Source organism: Phyllostomus discolor, chromosome 5, assembly GCF_004126475.2.
Source record: "Phyllostomus discolor isolate MPI-MPIP mPhyDis1 chromosome 5, mPhyDis1.pri.v3, whole genome shotgun sequence".
Classification (NCBI taxonomy): Eukaryota; Metazoa; Chordata; class Mammalia; order Chiroptera; family Phyllostomidae; genus Phyllostomus; species Phyllostomus discolor.
Genome location: NC_040907.2, coordinates 30,526,048 through 30,552,599, shown reverse-complemented (window position 1 = coordinate 30,552,599; position 26,552 = coordinate 30,526,048). Strand labels below are relative to the sequence as shown.

Below are 26,552 nucleotides of genomic sequence, written 5' to 3'. Positions count from 1 at the left end.
CATTTATCCTTCATCTCCGACTGAGCCGTAGGATGTGACCCGCATGCGGTGGCCACGCTGCACATCCTCAGGCGAGGGCCCTGGGAAGGGAGGGGCAGCTGCTGGTTGGCAGGGCTCCCTGGCTCGGCCTCGCCCCAAGAGCTGCAGGAGGAAGGCTGGGAAGGGCCTGGGGTGGGATTCCCTGCAATTTGGGGCCCCTTCTTCATCCACCCAGGCACCGTGGGAGGCCTAGTGAGTGACTTGACCCCCTCTCCTCGGAAAAGACGTGGGCTTTGGGGCAATGTCCTTCTCTGGTCCCCAGAAAGAGGCTGAGGAGGGGGAAACAATGTACCCCTGCCCCTCACCACAAGAAAGCTCACACTCGTGTTCTCTGCCCCCCACCCCCCCACCTGCCAACCTCTCTCTCATTCTCTCTAGGTTAGAAGCCCTGAGAGGCCTCAACATTACACCTGGGGCAAGTGGAATAAAAAAAGGTCACCGGCGCTTTTTAAACATGGACCAAAAAGCAGTAAAATGTGTTTTGAAAAAAAAAAAATCCTGGCATTAAATCATGACTTTTTGCCTGGCTCTTCGCCTCATTAAAAGTGGCCTTTTGGAAGGTAAAATTATCATTGTAAGCGATAAGATCTTTAAGAAAATAATTCACGGCTTCTTCACCCTTTAATATGATAGCCGCCACCGGCTAATTTTTTTCTTAATGGCAACGAGGCCATCAATCTTGTCGAAGGCCCCCTTGCCCTCTCCTCCTCCTCCCTACTCCTTCTCCCTCTTCTCAGTCTCTTGCTTGAACCTTCTCCCTCATGCCCCTTGCATCCACGACCTGCTTCCCTAAAGCGTCAGTCAAGACAGAGGACAGACCCCGAAATGTTCAGCTTCAGGGGTGCACACACACACACACACACCCGGAAGTGGCTCAGCAGTGGTTCGAGCTTCTGAGTCCAGCCACCAAGACGTGCGGCTGCTGCAGGAATCTGTATGCTTCCTCGTCCTGGCTGCGTTCTCTGATTTGGTGCATGTGCATTTGTGAGCATGGGGACGAGGTATGGACATGGATTGCGTCTGTTTGTCCTTAGCACACCGGCTTCCCTGAGGTCCATTCTCAGTCCTGCCAGCCGTGCTCAGGTGTCAGGTGTCAGGGGTTGTAGTGGCCAAACTGGCAGCTTGTCCGTGACCTACCTTCTTCTGTAACCACAACCACTAAATGCTGCGACATGGGCCAAGCTCAGAGAGTGTGGCTCCCCACCTCTGTGATCCACAGCTGCCTGTCACCTCCCATCTTTTCTCTTGGAGCTGGGAGGGCTTTGCTTCCTTGGCCAGGGCCTGCACCCATCCAAGGCTGGACTAGGTTCCCTGTCTCTTCTCTGTCCAGCTTGTTGTGTGTTGGTGATTTCCTGAATGACAGTGAAAAGTGCACCCCCCGCCCCTTTATAAAGGCCTGCAGGGGAGTTGAGCCAACCCTGGATCCTTTTCCCAAAATGGCCTTCTCAGAGCTCACCAGTGCCTTTAAGGCGTCTAAATACAATGGTCTCCTTCTCCAGCTTTTCTCTGTTTGGCTGCTGACACCCCAAATGTTTTGGAACTTTTTTCCCCTTAGGAGTCTGGGATACCATGCCCTCTTGTGCCCCTTCTAACTCGTGACTGTCCCTCCTCTGCCCCTTCCTGTCTCTGACCCTGTATCTGACCCCACCCCCAGTGCAGGAGTCCCCAGCTTCTCTTCTTGGCTCTTGTTCTCACCTCCCCATACTCTCCCTGACCGATTTCATCCATTTCCAAAGCTTTGACACTCACTTCTCTCCCCTTATAAAAAGGGCTACGGATTCCTGCCTTTCTGAATCATCGTGAGAACTTAGGAGAAAGGATGCCGGAGGGTGGGGCAGAGAAGAGGACACTCAGTGAGCGAGGGTTTAGTCTAGTCTTCCTCCCCAGGTCCCCACTCCCTCAAAAGCATCCCTTTTGGGGAAGCAGTTCCATCCGCCTCCGTGGCCACCTATGGCAGTTCTTGGCACAACTCACATCACTGTGCTGAGGCCTTTCTGGCCCCTCCTTTGAGCCGCTACCTGCCCTTTACTTTTCCTTTCTCTGTCTGATGCTTTCAAGCCTCGCTCCCATAGAGTCTGTTCAGAGGGGCAGACTGTCTCCTCAAATGAGTCCAGCATCTTCCCTGGCTCCCTGTTGCCCTCAGGCCAAAGTACACACACACACACACACACACACACACACACACACACACCGTGGTCTGGTTTCTAAAGCTCTGAGCTGTCTGTCTCGATCTGCACTGCACACGAGTACACTCAAGCACCTAGGGCAGCCCGAGGCCTCAGGCGGCCGTTGAAACCCTAGGGACAGCTGGGGACCCAGGAAGAGCTCCTTTTATCCTCAGGAGGAAGCAGCTCTGGGTGGGCCTAGGTTAGGGTGGACAGGAGGGGAACACACAACTGGCCACCTACCTTGGGAGTGCCTGGAGCCATGGCATCCTTCAGAAGGGAATTCTTGCTGCCAAGAGAGAAGAGAACAAGATTACCATTCCACCTGCTGCCCAGGGCAGGCAAGAGTAGAATAGCAAGAAGACCCCAAAGAGAGAATGCATAACCAGCCTAGCCCAGCCCAGCCTGGCCTAGCTCCACCCAGTCCATTCCACCCCAGCTGGCCCTGCCGAACTTGGCGACCATCAGGAGCTGAGGGCTAGAGATGTCTCCTGGGGAGGGGATGAAACACTAGGCATGGTAGGCTACCCTGTGGGTCTGAGGGAAGAGGCTTTACCTGACTCCTGGTATCAGCCTTGAGGATTCTGCCTGTCCTGGATGCCCCCTTCCCTCCACCCCCTGTCCCCAGTCTGCTCTTAGCCCCTATGGGACTGGGGTGAGGGAGCTGACATGGCTCTTGTCAATTCTCCCTCCAACACGCTGCAAACTGCGTTAGGCCAGGAATGATCTCCCCCTGATTCAATTTGTCAGCCCCAGGCCCTCCGGCATCGGGTGCGGCAGGCAGGCGGGAGCTGGGCCTGAAATATGGTAGGTGGCTTGGAGCAGGCGGGGGAGGGGGTGGGAGGTGATGGATGGGCTGTGGGGGAGGCGAGGACTGTGTTTAATAACAAAATTGGTATGCAAGGCCACATCCCGTGCTAAGCATGAGTGATCCAGAGCCACAAAGTATTACAAATCCCCGCTAAACAGATGCTGACAATGGAACAAGACGTATCAAATCAGATCCACTTCAGAAACATTAATATCCCTGTTCCTGTCCCTCCCTGCCTGCTGCCCCCACTATGCTTGCACATCTGTGTTCGCACATTCACGCACGTGCACTCACTCAACCCCCCGCACACACACACAGATACATGCACACAGAGGCACTGGCTGATACATGCACGGCGGCAGACACAACACATTCACTAGGGTCCTCACACAGACCCAGGTACAAGCTGTCCAGGTGAAGCACACCCACAGATAGCCGTGACCCTCCAAGACACGTAGACGCACATCAAGGCAGGGCACACGGGGGCAGACACCACTCACCCGGCACATGCATACACTGGGAACACCCTCAGGGTCAGACACAGGCACGCCGATACACAGCCAAAGGCATGGGCAGGTGCAGAAGAAGTAGTAGGTCTCACCTGGTGCCATTTTGCCACCAAGGGGACATTTGGTAATGTCTGGAAACACTTCCAATTGTTACAACCTGGGGTTGGGAGTTTACTATTGGCATTTAGTAGGTAGAGGACATTAACCATCCTACAGTGTACTGGTAGCCTCTCACAATAAAGAATTACCCAGCCCCAAATGTCAATAGTGCTGGGATCGAGAGACCCTAGTGCAAAGGCAGATACACATATCTGCTGTCTCTCTGTCATTCTGTCAACGGTCACGTAGATACATGTGGTCACACCCAATGGCTTAGCCAAGCAAACAGATGCATAGGCACAGAGTCCTGTTCCGAGAGACATGTCCATAAAGATACATTCACAGCAGTCACTCTACCTGGATGACGAGCTGTTCCCCAAACCACACCCTCATAAATGCATGCTTACAGATACTCACATGGACCGACATGCCCAGATACCCATGTACCCACGAAGGCCGACACGTGGACACATACCCACACAGACATGTACATTGTAGTGCAGGGGCCCCCAGGCTTGGCAGCAGGGTGAGGCTAAGGTCTGAGCATAAAAACAGAGCTGTCTGCCTGTCTCATCACATGGCGGGGGCACCACAGACCGGGGAGGGGCATGGACAGGCCGGGTTCCGTTCAATTACACTTTGTCGTTCTGCTCCAGGCCTGGCCCTGATCTGGGCACTAGGGATCCGGAGAAGAGACTGGGCTGCTCTTGAGGAGCAAGTAGCTGGTGAGTTCATGACCTTCATTATTCCTTCACTTTCTCATTCATTCAGTCAATAAGTACTGACATTGCCATTGTGCCAGATGCTGTGCCTGGACCCTCAAACACAAAACTGAGGCATCTGCTGTATAACGTTGTTCTCTCCAGACCCCTGGGCTGAAGTCTGAGTATTATTTCAGCAGGATCCAATTGGAACAGAAAAGGAAAGAACGAACAATTGCTGTGCACCCACCACCTTCGGCAGGCGCAGGCTGGATACTTTGTACGTGTTACCTTTTATCTTCACAGAAACTTCACCCAGTTGACTAACAGAGGTTAAGTGAACCTCTTTGTTCACACAGTCCGGATTTGAACTCACGGCTGACGGTGTCCCAAGTGCTGCTTTTCCTCTGCCCACCCTGCCTCCCTAGTGATGCTCAGGGAGTAGGGCCGAGGGCGGAGCTCTAAGATCTTTCTCTCTCTGTGCTTTGGCGAGGGGCCTGATGGCCCTGGGCTTTAGTGTATTCTGTGGATGAGCAGAAATTGGGAAACACCGAGAGTCGTAATGTTCAGTCTCCCTTTCCCAAACCTCTGGATCTTTTCCTGGCGATTCTCTCCCCTTTCCCTCATTTCTTCTGGTACTGCCCCGAACTTCTTCCCTCTCTCTGAGCCTCACCGCCCCCCTGCCCCTCCCTACCTTTCCTCTAATTACCTGGTCACCTCCAAGCGTGCGTGGCCCCCCAGAGACCAGAGTCTGGCAAAGGACCTGCCTTGGAGAGCAGAGGGCTGAGCCCCGAGCTGCAGGCAGCCGGCCTCTCACCCAGCCCACCCATTCAGCTCTGCCTTCCGTCCCTCCTCATTTCCACAGCCCGCCCCCAACGATTTCCTCCCTTGCTCAGTCACTCGCTGCCTAGTGATCCATGGGTTTTAAATTATAACTGGGACCCAGGAAACGCGTTCCTAAGTACAATATTCATGGGCTGGGCTGACACTTTTAATTAAGGTGATTTACACTGAATTATCCTTGGAAATAAAGAAATGGTGCGCTGCCGGGGAATAAACCATCATCACCAGCCGCCTTTGTAAGTTACACTTCGTTTTAATCTATTTGGGGAATTGTTTATCTAGTTCATTACCCAACCAAACACTGAGGCCGGCCTTAAATAAGGCTTAAGTGGGGGTGGGGGCACTGCCATCTCCACACCCCGCCTCCCCTCCAGAGTCACCCAGCCTCTCCCTCGCTCTTTCCAGCCCCTTTAAAGCACTGACCGGAGGGAGAGCTAGCTTCTCAGTCTAGAGGCCCGTACTCTACTTGAAATGGTTCTGGAAGCCTCCCAGGAAAGGTGTGTGAGCTCAGGCCCGGTCAATCCTCACTTTCAGCTTTCTGCAGTCCCTCCACGGCCGGGTCCTTTTCCCCTGGGTGGAAACTGCTGTCTGAGGGCCACGGAAAAGTCTGGGGCAACCCTTCCTCCCGCCTGCCCTTCAGTCTTCCACTCTCATCAATGTTCCTGCCTATCAGTTCACATCCAGTCTCCACCCCATCACTATCCAAAAGCTGCCTTAGCTCAGCAAGCCCTGTCCATCATCCCCTCCTTCCCTCAGATGTTTGTGTCTCTGCCGTCGCTACCTTTCCTGACACCCAAGTCAGACAGCTCTTTCTAGTAAGTACCCAACAAGTCCGCTAAGTTCTCTTGCTTCTTCCTCCACCGGCCTCTCATCATTTGCTCTTCCCGCTGCCACTGCTGCTGTGCTAGGTCAGCCTCATCACCTGCCCCTTGGCCCAGCCCAGCCTGCTCACTTGCCTCCCTGCTTCTACCTCCAACTCGTGCCCCACACTGGCCTCCAGAGTGATTGTCCTACAGCTCAGCTCCCTCAAAAGCGTCTTCCGGCTCACGGGTGTTCTAATCCCCTCGACCTCCAGGACAACCCTGCAGCACTGAAGGCCCTCCACTGTCTGTCCTCAGTCTAGCTTTGCCCTCCTTGCTCTGACTAGCTGGGTCCTGGGGTCTAAGGGAATCCTGTGCAGGACTGAAAAGGGAAAGAGGGAGGATGGGGTGAGGGAGGGCGTGCAGGTACAGCCTCTGATCTCGAATGTCAAGGTGCTTTGGAAAGTGTAAGCCTTTGCCAGTGGGAGCTCTGACTCTTCTTCCTGCAGGTGTCTGCGTGCCCATGTGCCTCTCTGGGTGTGTGAGCACATCTGTGCGTGTTAGAATGGGGATGTGTGTGAGGGCCCGTTCATCATGTACACACGTTTGCACCTATGTCTGTGAAAAGCAGCCAGTCCTAGTTTGGGGGCTGGAAGGTCCCCATTCTCTGTGCGAGCCCCGGACGGTGCCTACAATAGCAGCTTGCTTGGGGGGAGGGGACGGAGGGAGGCAGAAAGCACACCACCAGGCTCACCCTGAAGAGCTCCTTGGGGAGCAACCACGTGGGGGGAGGGACTGTGCCTCCTGGGTGATGCGGACCCAGGCTGAAGGAGGGGAGGGAGGGAGGGCAGAAGAGGCAAAGGCAGGGTGAGAGAGGAAAGGGAACAGCTGGAGAGAGGAGAAGGAAGAAGGGAGGGGAGCATGGTGCACAGGGGGAAGTGCTGGGGAGGAGGCCTCTGGCCGTAAGGCGCGGATGGGGGATGCCCTCATTTGGGCCTTACTCTCCTGCAGGACTCAGTTTCCCCATCTGTGAAATGGCTGGTGGAAGGCCACCCTCAGCGCAGGAGCTGAAGGCCGGGAGAGGAGGAGAGAGCCAGGTGCCACATCTTCTTCCAGCCTCCTCTGCCCTCCTCCTGCCTCCCTGAGAGCGGGCAGGGGGCAGGGGCGGGGCAAGGGCAGCCAAGGCTGGGGCCGTCCCCGCGCTAGCCCGCGCTAGCCCGCGGGGAGCTGACACGCTCCTAGGGAATTTATCACGCACCCAATTACAATGTTAATTGGCAAGTTCCTGAAATCAATTAATTCGCAAATTTTTTCCAATTAAAAATCCAGATAAATCACGAGGGCGGCGGCGGGCCGGTCCAGCCCGCAGTCCGGTGGGCGCAGCGGCCGCGGGGAGGGGAGACAGGGATGACGAGGGCGGGGGGGAGGGGGGGCGGCGGGCGCGGCTGCCCTTGAACGCCTTTGCCGGCCGCTCGGACTGTCAGCGCGCCGGGCTCGGCGGGGCCGAGACAGATAAAACCATCGACCCGTCGCCGCCAGCGCTTCGGCTTTATCGATCCGACGGGAATTTCACTTGCTGTGCAGATCCCGCTGTCCGGCTGTCAGACATCGGGTGGTGGGGGTGGGCGTCCAGGGGTTAGGGGGTGCCGGGCTGGGCCCGGACGTGAGGGGCACAGAAGTGGGGGAGGCGGCACGTAGACGTGAGAAGCGGCGCAGATGTGGGGGCTCTGGGTAGGGAAACGGGCACCGGAGAAAGGGTGTGGAGGTGGGCGCTGTGGGGGGGGGGGAGGGTCCGGGGCAGGGCCACGGGCGGGGGCGGCGCAGGAAAGGCTGTGGGCAGAAGCCCCGGGCAGGCAGCGGCCGCGCCACGGGGACTAGGCTGCAGTGGGGACCCCACTGAGGAGGTGGGCAGAGGACTCGGACGCCCACTCTCCAGGCCCTTACGGGTGCACTGCTTATTTAAAAAAGACACTTAAAATGCTTATTGATTTTAGAGAGAGAGAGGGAGAGAAAAATCAATCGTTTGCCTCTCGTACACACCCCTTCGGGTGTCAAACCTGAAACCTGCGCAGGGGCCCTGATGGGGCATCCAGATGTGTGGGATGGCATTCCAGCCAGCCAGCCAGCCAGCCCGCACACCGCTCGGGGCGGGAGTGCACTGCTCTCAGACCCCTCCCTCTCAGCCGCTATTCCCCGTCCTGTTGGGCGGAAGTCCCCCACTGGGGGGAAGTTACCCAGAAACCCTGCTGCACAGCCAAGGTATAGAACTCAACTGCAGAAGAGTGTTTCTTTCACTCCCCGCCCCCTCCGGGCTAGTGCCAGGTGTGTGCACGTGTGTGTGGTTGGGCTAGGAGCACGGGCACTACAGTCAGACTGCTTGAGTGTAAGTCTAATCTTTACCACTTTACCAGCTGTGCAACCTTAGAGAAGTCACTTCCCCTCTCTGTACCTCGGTTTCCTCATCTGTAGAATGGAGGTAATAATTATTACCTGCCCCAAGAGAGCTGTTGTGAAAATTAAGTAAATTGATGCAATGTCATCACATTTTATGCTCCGGCACACAGTGAGCGCTCCACAGAGTTATTATTATTCTCACTGGTATAGTCTTCCGTGGTAGTGTTAAGTGCTCCCACAGATTCTCTGATGCTCTCCCTTCAGGGGTAGAGCTTCTAGTCTTACTCTCCCCCCTTAAGGGTGGGCTGGACTTGGTGGCTCGCTTTGAATGAACAGAGTAGAATGTATTGGAAGAAATCGTGTATGACTTCTGAGACGAGGTCATAGAAGGCATCGTGGCTTCCTCCTTAGTCTCTCTCCCGGGTCACTTCCTCTGGGAAGTCAGCTGCCCTGTCACAGGGAAACTCAGCGGCCGGGCCCGCTGGAGAACCCTGAGGCCTGCTGCCAACAGCCATGTGAGTGAGCCATCTTGGGAAGGGACCCTGCAGTCCCCATCAGACCTCCAGGTGACCGCAGCCTTGGCTGGCATCTTCACTGCAGCCTCACGAGAACTCGGAGCCAGAAGCCGCAACTACCCACAGCTACCCTGCTCAGCCCATTCCTGGACTGGCCCACAGAAACTGTGAGATAATAAATGTTGTTTCAGGCTGCTTGGTTTGGGTCTAACACAGCAATAGATAAGTAATGAATCTTCTTTCAAAATTCAGCTTGGGCCTCAGCTCCCTCAGGAGGTCCTCTGTGCTCTGTGCGGGGGTGGGGGGGGGGGTTGGTGCCTCATCTGCACCCACCACAGCTCCAGGGCTTCCCGGAGAGCAGCCTCTGCCCCTCAGGGTTTCTGTTGCCTGGTTCTGCTTACTCCCATACAAGGAGAGGGCGGGGCCATTCCCGATTCTCCTTGGGATCCCCTGCACCTGCACAGGGGCTTGGGTGAGAGCGTAGCAGGAAGGAGGATCAGTCTAGTTTGGTGACTTAAACTGAACTGGTGGGGCAGGCTGTTCCCCTGTGGCAGATTGTGTTTTCCAAAGGTGGCTGCAGCCATATCTCCTCCCACCACACATGCTCTCCTATAACGTGAGCTTGCCTTCCGCCCATCAGAAGGTGGGGTGAATGCCCCTTCCCTTTGAATCTGGGCGGGCTAACACCACCTTGACCAATAGAGTACAGCAGAAGTGACGTTAAGTGATTTCTGAGGCTAGGTTATAAAAACTGACCCAGCCCTGGCCGGTGGCTCAGTTGGTTGGAGCATCGTCCCACCAAAGGGCTGCAGGTTCAATTCTCGGTCAGGGCACATACCTAGGTTGCGGGTTCGATCCCAGGTCTGGGTATGTGCAGGAGGCAGCCAATCAACGTTTCTCTCTCACATCGATGATTCTCTCTCTCTTTCTGTGTCTCTTTCAAATCAATAAACATATCCTCAGGTGAGGATTAAGAAATAAAAAAATGACCCAGCTTCCATATACTGTAGGTTAGAACATTTGTTTTAGAGCTCTAAGCTACCATTTAAGAAGTCTAACTACCCAAAGCTGCCATGAGATGAGAGAGCCTGGGCCACATGGAGAAGCTGTGTGTAGGTGCTTCGGTCACAGCCCCCGCTGAAGTTCCGGATGACAGCCAACGTCAGCCCTACATGTGAGCCACAGAGCTTCTAGACCATCCCAGCTCCTAGCTACCGAGTCCTTCCCAGCCTTTGACACCCTGCCGTAGACACAAGTCACCCCCTCTGTGCTCTGTCTGAACTCCTGACTCCACAGATTCCGTGGACATAATGAAATGGTTGCTTTACACAGCTGAGATTGGGGTAAATTGGTACACCCCTCCTCTGCTCTATTTAATAACCTGGCTCCCCCTCCCGGCTGTCCAGGAGGCTCCCCCCAGTCCTTCCGGCACAGACAGGGGAGCTAGGGTGAAGCAGTGGGGGACAGGCCTGAACACATCCTCAAGGTTGTCGCCTTTCAGACCTGGAGATTCATGGAGAAGGCAGTGTTTACTCCCCTGGGTGGCAGCACCAGGCTGCACTTCTGGTGGGGCCACCAGGCCGGCTCCCTGCTGCCCTCCCCCTGCCCTGGGGCGCAGTGTGGCAGTTCAGGGGCTGTGGATCGGCTTATCCCTCCTTAGCTCTTCCTGTGCCCTTTTGAGACTGTGGCCTCAAGAGGGGTCACTCTCTTCCCATCTCTGAAAACAGAGCAAGAAGAGGAAGGCAGCACCGTTCAGCTGGCGGACCCGAGGCCTGAAGGCGGAGTGGAGGAGAACGGCATCAGGGCCTTATCTTCTGCCTAGAGGCTGGGGTGCGGGCCCAGCAGCTCTTCCTGGGACCCGGTAGCCAGGATCCTGAGTGGCAGCCTCTGGCAGGCAAGCTCCCTTGTTAGGTGGCTTACCTGGTGGGCAGTTGGGCCAGGTGTTCCAGTTCTTGCTCCATATGCTCCTGCAACTCACTGGGCCTCAGCAGGACCTGGCAGATGGGGCAAATAGGGGCCTGGCTGTCAAACAAGGCTGCTGCCTTTTTCTTACCTGGTGAGGGAAGAAGAACAGACAGAAATATAAGCTGGGCCGGTCTGCAGAGGGAAACCCGGTGTCCTAATCCTCCGACCCAAGGCTGCTAATGCCTCCTCGGGCTTCTTGGCTTCGAGAAAAGTGAGCCTGGAGGTCTCGGAGACCGTGAGTGTCACTCCTTTTTGCAGCCCCAGAGGCTGTGGCCGTGAACGCCCCTCTCAGAAATCATCAGGACACAATCGATGCTCCAGGCCAGCGATTTTCAACCGGTGTGCTGCAAGCATGTTTAAAACGTGCAATACCTGACTGCTTAGTCAGGGGCACTGACCTCTTTCCCCCGAGTCTGTCAAATAACAGAATGACAACAGCCAACACAAGCATAGCCGTCGGTAGGAATGACTCAAAATCACACCTATTTTTTTTTTTTTGCGTCCGATTGGCAAAAAATATATTTTCGGTGTGCTGCAGACTTTTAGTAATTAGTTTATGTGCGTTGTGAGATGAAAAAGGTTGAAAACCGCTGCTCCAGGCAATCACACCTTGGTCACTTCACTTCACACAGGTTAGTGAAGGTCTCGGTTCAATCACACCGTCACCCAGCATACCCGGTGCCCTCTCTGCCTCTCCCTTCCTCTTAGTGCTTCCACCCTCCCCCAAATCTGGAGGAGGACGGAAAGAGGGAGGAAGGCGATCCTTTCCTGCGGTCACTCCACAAACACCGTCTGCTGTCTACTCTGAGTGGTGGGACAGACCGGATGCAGATCTGGTCCCTGCCCCAGAGGCCCTCATGGTCAGGTGGGAAGGGCGGGAAGGGACCCAGGTGAATGCCATCTTTTAGGGTAGCTCTCTGCCCCAGTTCCTCGCTTTTCTGCAGGGTTCCTTCTTTCCATAGCCTCTTCTTTCCTTGCTTTGCATGCTGGGAAATATTGTTCCTTCTTGGCCCTGATTCCTACCTGTGCCCTGTTGCCTCCAGAATCTGAAACTCTATCCTGGATCCCTCCCGTGTTCTCCAGACCCCAATATCCCAAGGCCTTTGGTTGCCAATGCTTGGATGTCCCAGGAAAATCTGAAACTCAACCATCCCAAAATGACTTTTTCAGGTTCTTTGTCCCTCCCAGACCTGCCCCGTCATCAGCAGGGCCCACCCCAGTCAATGACACCTGCATTGGCCTCGCCACCCAAGCCAGTAACATTTGCCTCTATGCCCACCTTTATTTCACCACTAAGTCCGTCCATTCTCACCTTCAGTGTTCCTGGAATCTGTGTTCCCCCTGGTTAGGCTGTGCCCCCTCTCACTTGGATAAACCCCACTGGCCTCTGTGGATCTCGCAGATGCTGGGCTCTCCCCCTCCACAACGTCCTTCGAACTGTGTGCTCCCAGTACACAAGTGCACGTAGGTATAGTGCTTGGCTATACGGCCTTGGGCGCCGGCTGAAAGCCTGAACCCTGTCCCCACTCTGTTCTTGTGGGTGACCAGAACTCACCATGCTGGGAAGGGGCCCGCAGGTTGCCTAGTACACCCCCGGGGCTGCCTAGACCCCTCCCGTGCCACTTTCCCAGCCTGCGCTCCCCTGGCCTCCGCTTACCGGCATTCGGCTGAGGAGCCCTATTTATGTGGAAACATCCCTGCCTATCCATGGGAGCCCTGCCAGGAGAAAGGACTTTTAGCTTCAGCCCAGGCCTCTCTCCCTGCTTCTTCTGCCCACTGATGCCCGGAGAAGGTCAAGACCAGTTTTCAGAGAGATGAAGGCCATGCCAGTGATGATCAAGAGGCTGGCATGAGCAGGGCTGCCAGATTAAAAATGGAAGATGCCTTGTTAAATATGAATTTCAGATAAATAATGAATAATTTTTAGTGTAAGTATGTCCCAAATGTTGCATGGAACTTACTTAGACTAAAAGGCATTCATCGTTTTTCTAAAAATTCCAATTTTTCTGAGTGCCCGTCCTTTTATTGGTGAAATCTAGCAGCCCCGGCCTGAGGGAGCCCCCAGACAGGCTGAACCCAAGAACTCGCCTCCCTGCGACGCAGGCTGAGGATGATCACGGCTCTCCTGCGTGTTCACAGGGAGGAGCAACTCATTCTGGATGTGTGTCTTGAGGAGTGGGAAACAAGAAGCTTAACCAACGACATGAAATGTAAGTTGTGACTCAGAAGTGTTCCAGGCAGAGAATGGGAGCACAGGAACGCGTGAATGAATGAGTGGGTCGTGAGTTGCCTGTGGGCAGGGGCTGCTTCTTACCCACTATTTTATCTACAGGCAACTGAAAACAGACGACACACACCAGGAGCTCAGTGATGAAGCAAGGGGGAGGAGAGGAGGGAGGGAGGGAGGCGAGGTAGGGACGAAGAGCAGGTCGCCCTAGAAGTCAGGTGACCTTTGCAGAGTTGGGATGTCAGCCTTCAAGGCTTTCTTTGTGTCAGGGTGAGGTAGGAAAGCCTCTAGTCTGTGTGGCTAGGTCGCTGAGCAGGGCAAAGGGCCCTGCTGCTCATGTGCCTTGGTGGCTGTACCTCAGATGCTCAGGGGACAGTTGGCAGGCAGCTCTGAGTGAAAGAAGCAGATGCAGCCCTGGTCTGGAAGTGAGGAGATGAGGATATACTTTTTTATCCTCACAGAGGTTTGTTTTTTTTTTTCACTGTTTTTAGAAAGAGAGAAGGGGAGAGAGAGACATGTCAATGCGAGACAGAAGCACTGACTGGTTGCTTCCATATGCACCCGGACCAGGGATCGAACCCTCAACCTAGGCATATACACTGACTGGGAATCAAACCTGCAACCTTTTGGCTACAGGATGGAGCTCCAGCCAACAGAGCAGCACCCGCCAGGGCAGGAGATGAGGATTTGAGTCTGAGCTCTGCCTTGAACTGCACTCAGCCAGAGGCTCTCAGAGGTGAGCGAGACCCTAGACAGCCTCCAGGTCATCATCTTTATTTTACAGATGGGACAACTGAGGCCCAGGACTGGACGGGGACCTCTGTACTTGGCTTTTGATCTCATTGCCTCGTTTATTAAATTCAGCAAACATGTACTGAACGATTATTCTACTTCAGATATGGATATGATTCTAGGAGGAACTGAAATTCAGGGACAAATAAAACACATTCTTGGTCTCAAGGAGATCACAAACTAGTAGGAAATCGAAAAGAGAAAGTCAGTTATTGGTCAGTGCAGCCCTGGTCAGGGTCACGATGGACGGGGGGAGGCACGAGGGAGGCTCTGGGTGGGGCAGGAAGGGGCCAGAGGAGGGCTGGTGGCTCCAGGGGAAGGGTGAGTCAGGGAGAGTTGACAAGGCTGTTGAAACAAATCACTGAAGCAAAACCCGGGATTAAAGAGGACAACCGTAGGAGAGGAGATGGGAGAAAGGAGGATCCAAGGCATGGGGTCTGAGCCGAGGTGGACATGTGGGTCGGTGTCCCCTTTCAGCCTGGGACCCCAGCTCTGGCTCCTAGGGCTCCTTCGAGCGTGGCTCTCCCCCTCCAAGCCTGGCGCCAGGCTTCAGCATTCCCATACACCGGGTCTCAGTCCATCTGTCCGGCTGCCACAGAGATCTGCGTTCCTGAAACTGGAGCCGCAGTCAGTTTCCCTGTTGGGACAATGGGCCCGCTTCCTGGATCCCAGCTTCAGGAGCTGCCTTGACAGGCATCCGCGGAGGAGCCCTGCAGCCTGCATTCCCCATCCAGTCCCGCTTTCTCAGGGGCCGGAGTGGCAGGTGTCAGCGTGACCGTGGGCCTCCTGCTTCCCCTCCCCCGCTGTGTTCCCTATAATTTTATATTGAGACCTGTGGTCATGACGTGGGTTTTACTGCACTAACGACATGGCCTGCCCAGGTTTAATGACAAAATCCATACTCTGGCCCTGGGCCTGCTCCTCGTTTGCATAATTCCCAGAATACAGCTCCCTGAAGCTTTTGACCTGGGCCATTACAGTGGCCATAAAATGGGCCATAAAACTGCTGGGGATGGCCAGAAGGAGGGGGCTGTGGTCTTGTGGGGGTGGGAATGAAGTCCTCAACCCCCTACTCGTCCTAGGCCTGGGAGGAGGCATCCTCTGGCTCTTCCCTTCCAGGGTTCCCAGGATCTGGGAGCCCATCTCAGGCTGGAGAGGCCTCCAGGAGTCCTTAGCCCAGCTACCCATCTGATGCAGGACCCTTTCTCCAGCACCGCTGCCAGCATCACAGGTGGGCAGACGGAGCCCACCAGGCACAGGCTGTCAGAAAGCATCTTCCCCTAAAGCATCGTTCACTCCTGCCCCGGCCTCCCACCCCATAGCCGGCCAAGCCCTTTGCCACAGGTGGGTCTAGGTCATTTGAGCCTGGGTTGAATCTCATCTCTCCTCCGGAGGCCCAGCTCCCTCGGGAGGTCAGGAGCAGTCTGTGCAGCACAGTGGGGAGACACGGGATGCACGAGGGGATGGGGACAGGGACTAGGACGGGCTGTCAGTGCTAAAGATGATGAATGGGGGAGGTGAGGCGGGAGGCCCAGTGTTATCGGCAGAGGATGGCAGGTGCGGGCGCTCGCCGCTCCTGCTAATCCCCGGGCGCTGCCTCAGCCCTTGCACTGATAACGAGGAAATGGGACTGACAACAATTTTTAGCTGAGAGATTCTTCACCAAAATGCCAGGCGGCCGGAGGTCTGACAGCGCCTGATTGAGTGTGTGAGTGTGTGGGGGGAACACCCGCGGCCCCCTCCCCTCCCATGCAAAGATGGATCGTTCATTCCGCCTCCCGTCCACATTCATTACCGCGCCGCCCTCCCGCCACCCCGGTTCCCACAGAACCTGCCACCTCCACTTCTCCGCCTGCCACAGGTATCCCCTGAAGCAAGAGGAGGGTGGGGAGCAGTGGGGCCCCGGACCCTGTTCTCAGCCTTGGGTAGGACATTTCAAGCTCAAAGAGCCGAGAGGTGACCGCAAGGTCACGGCTGAGAGACAGGCCGGGCCTGGAAGCTCCCTAGCTGTGTGGCCTCCTGAGGGTCTCTTTCCCTTCCCAGATGCTGGAGTGCCTTCCCCACTGGAAAACAAGAGGCTTCAACGGGAAGTGACTGACTGCGGCTGTGACGGGAGCTGCGGGCAGGGCAGCCGAGGAGAGGAGAGGTCAAGCCACCGCTAGCCCTTTCCTTGCCCGGGCCAGGCTCTGGCCAGTTCAGCCCTCAAGCCTTGGAACACGGCCTCCTCGGGGACCTGGGGTCCCAGATCAGCCCTCTGCTGCCCCCCTCTGTCGGGAGCTGCTGACCATTGGGAGCAGGCGACTCCAGGGCTGGCCCAGCTGCTTCTTCTAGGCCGTCTTCTCTGGGAGGCCTGGTGCAGGCTGGACCCTGCAGGACGAGGGTCTCATCCAAAGGGAAGGCCTTCCCTTCCTAGGTCACTAACTCCCATCTGGCCCTGCGACTCCCCACCATGTGACGGCCTTTCTGGCTTGGCCTCTTTGGTTTTGGCCCAGGTTGTGGTCTGCAGTTCCATTCTCACCCCTCTGCTTGTTCAGGCAGCAAATCCCAGGGCCGGGATCTTTCCTCTCCGGACCCGGAGAGGCGGGACCTGGCTGCTGGTGTCTGACGGAAGAAGGAGGGGGGTTAAAATGAGGGTGAGGCTTAACTCCAATGACACGTGGCAACAGAGGCTGGGACTTTTAAGGGTATGTGTGTGCGTCTATGTGTGTGTTTGTGTGTATACATGAGTATGTGTCCTGCCCTTCCTCTCCCTGTACCCCCACCAAAAGGGCTTCCATTTCCTAGTGACGAAGACACAGGAGAGCCTTCAAGCAACGTTCAATAGAGTGACCTCTTACTAGCTGCGAGAACTTGAGCAAATCGCAGCACTTCTGAGCTTTAGTTTCTTCTTGTGTGAAACAGGGATCACAATGATTAACTCCTAGGACGTTCGTGGATATCCAGTTACATCAAGGCTGTGCACAAGGGATGAGTCATTACCATTTCTAGGTGGGCGCTGGCACAGTTGATTTGTGTCTGTATTTACCCCATCCTGGTGCCAGCCTGGCCTTGCCCGGCATCTGGCCTTCTTCCCTGCCATGATCAAGGTTGTATATCTCTCAGTAGGTACTTTGGCCCTTCCGGTCTCCGTGAAGTTCCTTCTTCTTATTCATCAATAACCATATCCCTATTTATTGGTTTGCATGTCAATATATCCATCCATCCATCCATCCATCCATTTATTCATAATAATAATTGCTTATTGGATACTATTCTATGTTAGGCTGTGGGTTTAGTGCTGTACACATTTTATCTCATTTAATCCTTACAACAGTCCTATGAGGTTAGGTATTATTATTATTATTTTTTAACAACATATCTTTTTAAAAAAGATTTTGTTTATTTATTTTAGAGAGATGGGGAAGGGAGGGAGAAAGAGAGGGAGTGAAACATCAATGTATGGTTGCCTTTAGCACACCCCATACTGGGGATATGGCCTACAACCCAGGTATGTGCCCTGACTGGGAATCAAACTAGTAATGCTTTGATTTGCAAACCTGCGCTCAATCCACTGAGCTACACCAGCCAGGGCACAACATATCTTTTTAAAAAATTTTTATTTGTTTATTTTTAGACAGAGGGGAAGGGAGAGAGAGAGGGAGAGAAACATCAATGTGTGGTTGCCTACTGGGGACCTGGCCCACAATCCAGGTATGTGTCCTGACTGGGAATCGAACTGGGGACCATTCAGTTTGCAGCCCATGCTCAATCCACTGAGCCACACCAGCCAGGGTAAGTTTAGGTATTATTATTTCTATCACACTGATGAGGAAATTGGAGCTCAGAACAATGATGTGAAGGAGCCAGAAAGTTCAGAGCAGACAGTTAAATCCAGGTGTTTCTGACTCCAAAAACTAGGGCTCTTTGCCACGGGGCAATACCCAGTTACCTGCCTACCCATCCACTCAGATAGGAATATTTCGATACCATTCAACAAATGCCAGTGAAATACTGATGACTGGTCTGCTAGGACCAGTGCCATGCACTAATGAACAAGACAGACAGCTGTCTGCCTTCAGGAAGTTTAGGACCTAACTGTGGATAGCTACATTAAACACACGTCCCTAGGGGGACTTAGAAAGAGGGAAATACGCAGAACTTGGGAGCACACCATCTAGTGTGGGAGGCGATCGAAGTGATGGTCAAGCAAAGGCTTGACGGGTACGTGGGAACCAGCCAGGCAATGACCTCGGGGGAGCGGCACTGTAGACAAAAAAATGGCGCGTGGAAGGTGCAGAAGGGAGAAGCCTCAGGGAAGAACTGGGAAGTGTTCAGTGTGGCTGGTGCAGAGAGAGTGAGTGGCGGAGCGTTGAGGGATGATGATAGAGAGGCCAGGTTCTGGAGGGTTTAAAAGCTCACATTAAGGACTTTTTGTAAACATACAAATGAGAAGCCATTGAAGAGTTTTAAGCATGGGAGTGACATATCAGACTTGCATTTTTTGGGAAATTTTTTATGGTTTTTTGAAAAATGTTAGTATAAGCCATGAACTACACCATCCCCTCTGTATAGAGATTTAAGACCCAATGAGAAATGTTAAATAAAAGCCACAAAGGAATCAAGACAGGAGATATGCTTTGACCCTCTAACTGTGAAAGCAATCAGAAAGAGCAGGAAGTTGGAAAATGAAAAGCAAGATGGAAGATTGGTTGTCTCTTTTGATGGGAGTGATTGTTACTTTTAAGCAACTAGTAAAAATGTGATACAGTTGGAAAGATTAGATTACAGTAACACTTTGGAAGGTCCTGTACAGCAGGTTAAAATAATCAGAATCCATTAAAATGATGAATCAGTCACCTAGAAGGATGATTGTATTAGTTTTCTATTGCCGCGTGACAATGTGCTACTTAGTAGCTTACACCAACACCTGCTTTTTATCTCATAGTTTCGTAACATAAACATTTAGCACAGAGTGACCTCTGATCAGAGGTCATACAGGCTGAAGTCAAGATGGTGGCTGGGTGGGTGCTTATCTGGAGGGTCTGGGAAGGAGTATGAATCCAGCCTCATTTGGATTTTGGCAGAATTCAGTTCCTTGCAGCTGAAGGACTGGTCTCAATTTCTAGCTAGCTGTCATCTGGGGTTTACTCCCTGCTTCTAGAAGCCACACACATTCCTTCTCACATGGCCCCCTCAGGGCACTGAGTCCTTCTCATGCTTGAAATCTCTCTAGAGAGGGGAAGGAAGGGAGAAAGACAGGGAGAGGAACAGCGATGTGCGAGAGAAACAGTGATAGGCTGCCTCTCACCCGCCCCCCACTGGGGACCTGGTCTGCAACCCAGGCATGTGCCATGACTGGGAATCAAACCAGCAACCTTTTGGTTTGCAGGTCGGATTTCAATCCACTGAACCACACTCTGAACCAGGGCTCTCTCTGACTTCTTATTCTGGCCAGACTGGCATTTTAGAAGGGTCATTCTAACTGCAAATGTAGGAAGGCTGTTTAGGAGGTTATCTCACTAACTCAGGTGAGACATAACATTGACTCATCCTAGCACGATGATGATGATGACGGAGATACCAGATACCATGGATTGGACATGGGGACACAGGGCAGAAAGGAGTCAAAGACGACTTTGAGGTTTTTGGCTACCATGCTACATGGTAGACTATTTACTGGCGTGTAGAACAAGAGGATGAGCAGCAGGCTTGGTAAGGAAGAAAATGAGTTTAGCTTTGGATATACTCAGTTTGAGGAACTAAGACACGGTAAGACCTCCATGTGAAAATGCTGAGTAGGCACTATACATAAGCCAGGGCTAGAGTTATAGAACTGGAGACACTGGCATAGAGATAAGAACTGAAGTTCACTACCACCTCCTCTGTGCCTAGAACAAGCCATATGGTGAATATCCGATGAATCCATATTGAATGGGTGAATAAAGGAATGATGGTAAGAGTGGGTGAGGTCACTCTGGGGAGACAGCGTACAGTGAGAAGAGGCTGGAACAGAGCCCTAAGTGACTCCAACAGGTGGGAGATATTTAAGTCATCGAAGACTAAGAGGGATCAGCCGAGGAGGGGATGAGAACAAATGTGATGCCACTGGAGCCAACAAGGGAAGAATTTCAAGGAATGGGGGAGTGTCGTGGGCGGGGTCACCGGCTGCCGGGAGGTGAGGAGCAGAAGGCATGACAAGCGTCCCGTCCACCCATCGTACCCACAGCACCACTACCCCCGCCTCATCTATTCTTCATCCACCCAAACACCCAACTACTCCCCCCCTCCCCCCTCTCACTCATCCCTTCCCCCCCTCCCCTTCTCTCCAGAAAACCGTGATTGGCGCCTCGGCTGAGTGTGGGACAGGAAGAGTTAACACACTGACAGACGGCATTTTTTACCTTCAGTCAATATGAACAAGGCCCCAAGACTATGATTCCAAACATCTGGATTTCATCAATATGTGATCTGTCATCGTATATTGGCATTCCCCAGTCCCTGCGCCAGAGCAATGCGGCTGGTTTTATTAATACGTCAAATACATTATCCGTGTAATACACTTGTCTGGCTGGGGCCTCCCGCTGGGGCGGGGCGGCGGATTTGAATGTATGATGAATCAGTTTGCATTACATGTTCGTAAGTCATCATTTGTCAGGATTAATAGGCATCCCTGGTCGAGGAGGTGGGGGCGGGGTGGGCAGAGGAGAGCTGTGTGTTTAGCTGTGGCCCGTACTTATCTGCTGGTGCCCAGAGAGGCCCTGAGAACAGCTGTGCGCCCTCCTGCCCAGACTCGGCAGTGGCTGGTGCTGGAGGGGTAGAGGTGACGTTTTTAGCAGTTTCAGAGTCACGTGCAACCAAACAGGCCTATTTGTCTCTGCTTTGAGCTTGGCAAGCAACCAAAAGGGATATGGCAGGGACCATTTACACCAGCTGGCTAACTCCTACTTATGCTTTAGGACTCGGAATTTCTTCTTCTGGGGAGCTTTCCCTGATTGCCCCAGGCTGCAGCAGGCGCCTCCTTTGTGCCTCTTGCATTACCCCTAGTCACACGTTATAATGGCCTGTTTTGAGTCTGCCACCCTCTTTAGACCGTACATTTCCTGAGGGCAAGGAGCGAGTGGTTTACTGCTGTAGCCCCTGTTGCCCAGCAGAAGGCACAGCCCAAAGTAAGAGAATAGTAGTACCGTGGTAGTAAAAGTAGACATCAATAAATATTTCTTGAATTAATGAATAATGATCACTGATGTTGCTAATCACCCCCCCCACCCCCAAGATGCAGATGTTAGCTGGGAGATGTGGGTTTTTCTCTGATTCCTTGCCCCCTCCCTGACCCTGGTCTGGTCATCTACCTTACCAGGTGTGCTCTTCTTCGCTTGCTGGTTTTTCCTTCCATAAAACATGTGCAGACCCCTCACACAGCACCAGGTTTCCTACATGTAACATATATGCTCAGATAGAATACACAGGGGTGACAGGTTTATGCCCACAAGCCTTTGCCCTTTCCCATTCTCCCCCTACGCTGCTGGCAGAAGCTCGGATCGGCACTGTCCACTCCACACGGCCTCCTGCTAGCTCCAGGTCCTCGTGGAACCAGAACCCGGCTGGTGCCCTGACCCCTATGGTGACGGATGCCATGTACTGTCTCCAGCAACACGGGGGGCCTGGGCTGAGTCAGACGTGGCTCCTGGGTGGCCAACAGCAAACAGCTGCCAGGCAGACAGGCGGAGGTCAGCCTGTGTGGACAGGTTCAGGCTCAGACTGGGGCTTGAGCTGGATCCAAGGGCTCTGGGCCAAGGCACCGTCAAGCTCACTGAGTCTTGGGCATGGAACCTGAACCCTTGGCCCCAGGAGCTTCTGCTCCAGCCAAGTGTACCAACCAACCTGTTTAGGGGTTTCGGGGGTCACCATTATTTCACACTGCTGACCTTGGCTGTCCCCAACACAACTGCAGCCTCTCTCTTCTCTTGTGGAGCTACAATTCAGTTCCCCTCCTCCCTCAGCTAATGACTTCCAGACAGTGCCCTGGGCTGGGCCGGGCCGGCAGTGGGTGCAGCAGGTGGGGCCTCCCAGAGCTGCCCTGGAGTGGGCTTCACAAACTGCAGAAAAGGGCCCAATTCAGGAAACTATCCACAGATGGACAAGTACACATGTCCTTTCAAATGTTGACATATGTGCCCGAGTGGGCATTGGCAGACACAGGTGCTCAGACAACTGTGGGTATTCTTTCACCTCTAGGTAAACACACCTGAGCACCATGCATACACGCAAACACAGCCCGAGTGTACCTGTATCCTCTCGCCAGCATGCCCACACACTTCCCTCTCCCCTAGTGCCTTCCTTGCCATGAAACCAAAATGCTAGGACTGTACTGTTTAAAGTAAATCCAAGTGTGCTTTACCCCCTGCTGGCTCTGGCTACGGGCTTATAAAAATGAAGTGGGAACCTCCACAGCTGTGGGCAATAAATCGCGAACCTCGAAGGAGGGCAGTGTTACCTGCTTTCTAGGCTGGTGGGTGGAACTTGGGGCACTGATGACAAGTGCCTGCAGGGCTGGACGGCAGCGGGCCAGCTGCTCGGCCGCAGGCACTGCCTGCTAGTCCAGCCCAGGCCGGCAGTCTCCAGCAGACCTGCGGGGTCAACAGACCCAGAGCCCTAGGGGGTGAACCAGGACCAAGAGAGGAGCAGGGAGAAGTTGAGGAAGAGAAGGGCTGGGGTGGGCAGAGTGAGCAAGACAGCCACGTGCTGCTAAGGCTGAGGGGAGCCCTCGCATCTGGAGATCAATTAGCATCAATTACTGACTTCATTTAATTGTCGTCCAAGATGAATTTGTCATTTTTAGCTGGGAATTAATGGGAGACCTTCACCTCTCCCTGGCAGCAGCCGTGGAGCCAGCAGCGGTCACTTCAGCCTCCTAGGAGCCCTGAACCCTGCTTGGGGCTGGGGCCAAGCGGGGGCAGGCAGCTCGTGGGGCTTCTGTTCCCCAGGCATGCTCTGGCCTGCCCCGTGCCCGGCCAGCCTGGCCCATGGGAGCCCAGGGCCAAGATGGGGGCCGTGGGCCCTGCAGAGCAGCCCTTCGCAGCCTCTGGCTTCAGCCAGAAATTAATTTGCTGGGCTGAGCATGTTTACCTTTTCCCAGCAAAGGCGAGACAGTAAACAGCGGACCAGCGGCTGAAATTGAATTGATAACTGCATCAACGTGCCAGATAACGCCTAAAATAATACGCCGATAAGGAAATTCGATTTGATTTGCTGCTGCGCATCAGATTGGCCCCATCTGTAGCTGCCTGTAATCATTTTCAATTGCGTTGGGAAACCTTATTTGTCCTTAAATATTTCTGTCATTTTTCATTGCTGGCGACAGATCCTTGGGCAGGTGGCAGGGGTGTGCTGCTTCTGTGGGCGCAGGGCGGCGGCCCGAGGAGGAGGGGTGCTGTGGACTCCAAGGGAAGGAGGCAGGGAGCAGGCAGCCGGGCGGTGACAGCTGTTCCTCCAATCAATCACGCTGTCGACAGGGAGGGACGACTGGCTGGCAGAAATTGAGTTTGCCTCACAGGGGACGATTGAGCAAATTAATAGCCCATTAGCCAAGCAGTGACCTGAGAAATGAAGGTGCAGGGGTTCCTGCTCACTCAGGCCGGCCGGGGTGGGGCAGGGCAGGAGGGTCTGGGGAGGGGAGGTCCAGGGAGGGGTCTTCCCAGAGGAGGGAGGGACATGTGGATGGGATGGGGAATGCGTGTGTGCGAGTGGAGGGCGAAAGAGCAGAGATGTGAAGTTGGGGGAGGTGGGGCCGAGATGCAGACAGTCAAGGAGAGATGCTGGGGAAGGAAGGGGGCAGAGGGGGCTCCACCTATGTCTCTTTACCATTTTCCCATCATGCCCTGTGGGACTGAACACCACACCAATAAACTCTTCTCCGTCCCAGGTCCCTAGGTACTCCCTTCACTTTCTTAGCTTTCCCCCAACCCTGCATGCCCCCTGGGGACACCACGCCCTGTAGAACTCTCCAGTGCAGGCTGCTTGTGCTCCCAGCTCCAGGTCCCCCAGGCCAGGAGGTGGGATCAGTGTCTTCCCGGGCGCTCACTGCCGCTTCCAGACCACTGCTCTCCACCCTCGGGCCTGTGGTCAGGCGCCACCCTGCATCCCCCTCACGGCAGCCCTCCACTCTCCACACTCACTGCGGGCTTTGACACTCACCTGTCGGCCCCAAACCTCGCCTCTACTGCCCTGATCTCAACTCCTGTCGTTTTCCCCTGTATTCCACTTGGTCACGGAGCACCTTGCCAGCAACCCAAATTGCTCTGTGACGGGGCTCCCTCTCCCCCCGGCCTCGCATGCCTGTGCCCGTTGTACTCGCTCCTCACTCTGTGCTCCCATCTCTCAAGATGCCACCCACTCAGGGGGTCTCGCCTGCACGCCAGGGCGCATCGCGTCGTCACTCTCTTGCCGACACACTCAAAACCTTGTTGCCACTTTTGCCTTTTCCACAATCCCGCTATTCTCCTTTTTATCTCAGACACGTAGGCGGTTGAATGCAGCTGCAGAAAAGCACAAAACCACGAAGATATGCGCTGATAGAAATTCATAGTGCCCAGTCTCAGCACCACTAAGCAGCGCTTTTACACGCCCTTCCTCGGTCAGCTCTGTCTCCCCTTTCGCACAGAGACAATTCAATAATAGTTTACTATCTCGAGTCCCCTCCCCATCTTCTGCCCCCCCTTTCTCTCACTAGGTGGTTTGCTTCCTACTCCACAGAAATTTGAAGTTCTTAGGCATGAAGTCCCTCAACTTCTGGATCCACACTTGTCTCCTTTTTTCTTCTGATCCCAGTGGAAGAGGAACTTGCCCTCCCCTGTTTTAACTTAATCCCTCGTGCTGTACTTAGAACGCCATTCCTGTCTACATTCCCTGGGAAAGCCATTGTGGCCCCCCTTCTCCTGCATCCCCCTTCTCTCCTCATGCTTTGCCCCATGTTTATCAGCATAAACATGCCAGAGTCCCTTCCGTCACCCAACATCAACCACTCACCCCTCCCTTCCACATGGCACCTGGTAGCTAATGCCCTTACCTTACCTTACCTTACCTTTCCTTTCCTTTCCTTTTCGCCTAAGATGCTCCAAAGTCTGACTTGCTGTCCTCACTCCCTCATCTCCTAAACACTTCTTAACTCAGCTGCGATCTGGTTTTCAGCCCCATCACTCGGTGCTCCCTCAAACCGCCCTCAGTCAGATCCCTGAAGCTCATCAAATGGCTCCTCCAGCTATATTCATTTGTTTGTTAATTCAATAAATATTTATTGTCTCCCATGTACGAGGCACTACACCAAGATCTAAGGATGCAATGGAATCTATTCCTTTCTGGAGCTTACAAAGTAAGAAGCAATAAAATAATTACACAAACATTGTGAAATGGCAGTGGTGCCAGCGGGAGGCGGACAGTGCTGTGGGAGCCTCTAGGGTGGAGTCTGCCCTGCTCCGAGGGGTCCAGAGGGGGTCCCCTGAGGATGGGACACAGGCTGAGGTGTGATGGATAAGGAGGAGTTGACTAGACGAGGAGGAAGGGAAGTGGGTCCAATGCTTGCTCTGTGCCAACCTCCGCGCTTCTCAACCCCCACGTCATGAATGAGGAAACAGAGGCACGCACAGTTTCTGCGGCTTGCCTGTGGTAGCCTGGCGAGGGCGGTGCTGGACGTTTAACACAGGCCATGTGATACCATAGCCCACGCTCTTAACTACTCTGTTCAACAAAGGTTGTGTCCATCCACTCCTCTCTCCGCACACTCTGTGCGTGAGCTCTGCTCTGGCTTCATTCCCTCCGTTTGCACCTCCGGGCCTGACCCATCTGTGTCGCTGTGTGCCAGGTGCTCTACTCGGGTGCCCCGCAGGTTCTTTAAGTTGAACTTGCCTGAACCCGGACTTCCGCGTCTCTAACCTGTCTCCCTCCTGCTTTCTCTATTTCAATGAATGGAACCACCATCCACGGTCCTCCCCAAATTGGCAGTCTGGATTCTTAGTCTTTCCTCAGGCTCCTCCATCCAGTCAGTCAACATCTTAGCTGTTTTTCCCTCCTAAGCATCCTCAGAACCAACTTCTTTTCTCCACAGCCTAGTTCAGGCATCAACATCTCCAGTCTCTACTATGAAGTCTCCTAACACTCTTCTCTCCCCTCTAATCCATTTCAGTCTTCACAGCCAGAAGGATCTTCCTAAAATACAAGTCAGGTCCTATCAGTCACTTAGACCTTCCTCGGCTCCCAAAGCCCACGGCATAAACACTAAACTCGTCATACAAGCCCCTCTCCGACCTCACGTCCCCTCTGGCAATGCTGTGAGCTATGGCTGTACAAGACCTTCACTTAGCATTCTCACGGCCAGTAACGGCCACAACACCCAGCTCCCCGTGGCCAGCTTGTAACTCTTAGGACTGCACCAAGCAAAGCTTCCTCTTCGAAGCCTTCTCTACTAGTCAATTACTCTATTTTCCACCTGTGTTTCCTCTATGTCTATATCTCTCTTATTGCACTCATCATATAATGTTGCAATTAATTGTTTATCCAACTGCCTCACCTCGTAGACTCTCAGTTCCTTGAGGGCAGGGAGGTTATCTGACTCATGCTGGTTTGCTCAGGCCCTGACCCAGGGTGGGCAGTAGTGACGGTTCAGTAAGTCAGTGGCCACGCTGACGTGAGGAGGACTGGGAGGGACCACAGGAGAACAT

General features: G+C 53.9%; 1 protein-coding gene across 2 annotated transcripts in view; it reads right to left on the bottom strand.

Annotated features, from left to right (window-relative positions):
• The window catches only part of RNF220 (ring finger protein 220), a 225,790-nt gene that overhangs the window by 24,966 nt on the left and 174,272 nt on the right, over window positions 1–26,552 (bottom strand). For both annotated transcript variants that reach the window (XM_028511203.1, XM_028511204.2), the window contains exons 2-3: window positions 10,797–10,929; window positions 2,448–2,493 (exon numbers count right to left, since the gene is read on the bottom strand). In XM_028511203.1, coding sequence (XP_028367004.1) covers window positions 2,448–2,493; window positions 10,797–10,929 — 179 coding nt within the window. The remainder of the gene's footprint in view (window positions 1–2,447; window positions 2,494–10,796; window positions 10,930–26,552) is intronic.